This window comes from Thecamonas trahens (assembly GCF_000142905.1).
Source record: "Thecamonas trahens ATCC 50062 unplaced genomic scaffold supercont1.34, whole genome shotgun sequence".
NCBI classification, from domain to species: domain Eukaryota; order Apusomonadida; family Apusomonadidae; genus Thecamonas; species Thecamonas trahens.
The window spans coordinates 299,665-302,802 of record NW_013657646.1 but is presented as its reverse complement, the minus strand read 5'-3'; the positions used below and the strand labels follow the sequence as shown (position 1 = coordinate 302,802).

Below are 3,138 nucleotides of genomic sequence, written 5' to 3'. Positions count from 1 at the left end.
CAGCCTTAAGACTCGCAGTGGGGGGAGGGGAACGAGGGGGTCGAGGGGGGGGGGGACATACCCTTGCATGATGGGTGTGCAGACAATGTAGCGGTATGGGTTGGTCTCGTTGGTTTGGGTATGTGTATGGGTATGGGTGTGGGTGCGGAGGTGACAAGGCAATGTCACGGAGTGAGGTGATGTAGGTGAAGTACGGTACGAGAAGAGGGCGGTGGGGGGTGGGCGGAGCGGGCTAGTTGGTGCGAATCACGTGCCGGTGTTCGACACGCGTGCAGTGAGCGTGGAGGAGAACCTGTTGCGGGGAGGGGGGAAGGGGAGGAAGGGGAAGGGGGGAGAAGAGGGGGGGTGGAAGAGGAAGGGGGGAGGGGGGAGGGGAGCGAGGGCGGCAGGTGGATGGGGATGTGAGCCGTCTAGAAGGGGAAAGGGTGCCGGAGGAGGGGACAGACAGACAGTTCACGGTGATTGCCGGCTGGCTCCGCCGGCGCGGACTTGTCTTTGGCCTGTCACCAAAAGGCTGCACCAGCCAGTGGCGGTTGCGGCTGGGTGCGGAGGTGCGGAGCAGTGGAGGCAGGGGATGATGCGCATCACCATAATCATCAGAACGTGGGGTCAGAGGCGCAACGTTTACGCTGCCAGTGCAGGCTGCGAAGGGCGGAGACGACTGCGCGTGAGCAGGCGGGGCGGCCTACTCGTCTTCCAAGTAGCGATACTTAAAGGTGAACGAGGTGCGGCGGCGGTAGCACCAGCCCGAGTCGTAGTCAAAGTACTCGTACGTGCCGTGCTCCGAGGTGTGGTCGATTTTCTGCGGCTCCTCGTGGCGCTTGAACCAGAGGTTGTACTTCTTGTGGAAGCGCCAGGCCTTGGACTTGAGCTGGCGGGCGGCAAGGTACTGCTGGTAGGAGCCCTGCTGGTGGTAAAAGGCAAAGAAGAGGGTGTCGGACTCGAGCTTCTCAAAGGTAGCCGGCGAGGAGAAGACTGGGTGGACGGTCTTCGGGTAGTACGCCGGCGTCACGCCCGGGTTGACCGGCTGGCGGAAGACCTGGCGCTCGACGGTCTCGGGCAGCGCCGAGTACGAGCGGTCCAGCATGGCCTCAAAGTGCTGCTTGCGCTTCTTGCGCTTGGCGGTGTTGGCGTCGGATCGGGCGACAACCGCAGCCGCCTCGAGCTCCTTCAGCACCGCCGATGAGACGCCGGCTGCCGACGCCGACGCCGCCGCCGACGAGAGTGGCGCATTGGACGCAGCCGAGAGCGCCGCCGCCGCCGCCGCCGCCTCGACCGCCTCGGCCTGTGCGGCTGCTGCTGCCTCGGCCCGCGACGGCAGGCCACCCACGCCAGCGTTCCCGCCGCGCGCAGTGCCGACGGCGGGCATGCCCGGCGGGCCCATGCCCGGCGGGAGCTTGGAGCTACCGCCCGTGCCGGTCCGCGCCGGCGCGAGCGAGGTCAGGCCCGACACAGCCGCACCGGCCGGGGCTCCGCTCGCGCCGGCGGGCGTAGTCACTCCAGCTCCAGAAGCCTTGTGCGCCTTGGCCGCGTTGAGGTACGCCAGCGGCGGGTTGGCACTCCGCCGCGCCTCGACCTTGACCGGCGACGGGACGCGCGGGCCGGCCAGGTCCTTGCCGCCCGCCGGCGCGCTCTTGGCCTTCTTGGGCGAGGTCTTGGAGCCTGCGCCGGAGACAATGTCGGCCAGGTTGCGGGAGTCTTTGGCGTTGGACGCCTTGACGCGCGCTGACGAGAGCGAGGCCGGCTTGGTCGGCTCGAGCGCGCTCGTCCCGCTCTTCTTGTTCGACGTCGCAGACTTGGTCGAGCTCGTCGACTTGATCGACGACGACTTGTCCGAGCTCTTGGACTTGGACGCCTTGGCCGACGCCTCCTTCTTCTTCTTGGTTGACTTTTTGTTCCGGTTCTTGCGCTTCTCCGACGACGACGCCGTCTTGACCGCGTCCGACGCCGCCGAGAACTCGGCGAGCGACGAGATGTTCTTGGCTGCGTCGTCCTCGACATACTCCTCGTCGAGCCGCAGGCTCTCGTACATAAACTCGTCGTAAAAGTAGTCCGGGTCGCGCCACGACTCGAGGTGGTACTCGAGTGTTTCCTCGATCTCCTCGACCTGCTCTACCGTGATGCGGTCAATCTCCAGTGCCTCGACCACAAGCTCCAGCTGCTCACGCTGGAACTTGTGCCGCTCGATGTGGACCTCCAACGACTCGATCTGATCCGCCGCCGCAGACCGCTTCTTGCGCCGGCCAGACAGGTCCTCCATCTCGGCCTCCATCTGCTCGAGCTGCTCGTCGATGCGGCTCATGCACTCGGCCAGCCAATCAAGCTTTTCCGTCTTTTCCGGCGACTGCGTTCCGCGCTTCCGCTGTGACTTGGCCAGGCCCTCCTTGGAGTACGCCTTGGTCTTTGCCTGCTTCTCAAACTCCTTGAACGCCTCCATCTTGGTCTCGATCAGCCTCCGCTTCTCCTGAAGCGCAGACTTGTCCCGAAAGTCCGACGAGCCCTGCCACTGCTTCACCTGGTCACGCAGCCGCTGCAGCTTCTTGATCTGCGTCTTGAGATCCGCCTCGAGCTTCTCCTTCTGCGACGAAAACTCGGGACTCGCCGCCTTTTCAAATGTGTCGTCAAAGACCTCCACCCCGTCCATGATCTTCTTGAACACCCTGTCCACCTCGGCTTGCAACTTGCGGGCCGCCATCCTTCGTCCTACGTGTATTGACTGTGGTGAGCGGTAGGAGGGGGGGGGGAGGGGGGGGGGAGGGGGAGGGGGAGGAGGGAGGGGGAGGGTCGCGGCTGCCGGTCGCGCGGCTTGATCGACTTCTTGGGGGAAGTGGGAAGAGCGAGTCGGGGGGGAGGGGGAGGGTAGGGATACATACACCTGTGTGTACACCTGTGTGCTTTCAGAGCGTGTGGGTGTGCAGGGGATAGAGGGGGGGATGGGGGGGGGGGGGGGGCGAAAAATCCTGTGGTGTCTAGGGGGGTTGAAGGGGGGAACTAATTCCTCCCCCAAAGCGGGGTTGGGGGAACAAGGGGGAGTGGGGCCCACTGCCCACAAACCCACTGGCCAACTGGTTCCACTGGCGACAACCCCCAAAGTTGACCAAAGTTGATGCCTCTCCCGAAAAGGAATGGCAAAAGGAA

The 3,138-nt window shown here is 64.7% G+C and overlaps 2 protein-coding genes across 2 annotated transcripts in view; both read right to left on the bottom strand.

Annotated features, from left to right (window-relative positions):
- AMSG_07359 (uncharacterized protein) overlaps nt 1-176 on the bottom strand; it is a 2,467-nt gene extending 2,291 nt beyond the window's left edge. The window contains exon 1 of the mRNA XM_013900810.1: nt 62-176. Coding sequence (XP_013756264.1) covers nt 62-69 — 8 coding nt within the window. The 5' untranslated portion in view covers nt 70-176. The remainder of the gene's footprint in view (nt 1-61) is intronic.
- Nucleotides 177-609: 433 nt separating this feature from the next.
- AMSG_07358 (CCR4-NOT transcription complex) lies at nt 610-2,938 on the bottom strand. The gene is made up of 2 exons (XM_013900809.1): nt 2,874-2,938; nt 610-2,703 (listed from the first exon to the last, which is right to left on the bottom strand). Exon 2 carries the CDS (start codon nt 2,693-2,695, stop codon nt 686-688), a length of 2,010 nt encoding a protein of 669 aa, XP_013756263.1. The 5' UTR covers nt 2,696-2,703; nt 2,874-2,938; the 3' UTR covers nt 610-685.
- Nucleotides 2,939-3,138: the final 200 nt, after the last annotated feature.

Bases quoted from the DNA above. Each gene is read 5' to 3' on its own strand.
- AMSG_07358 (XM_013900809.1), bottom strand. From the start codon at position 2,695: ATGGCGGCCCGCAAGTTGCAAGCCGAGGTGGACAGGGTGTTCAAGAAG.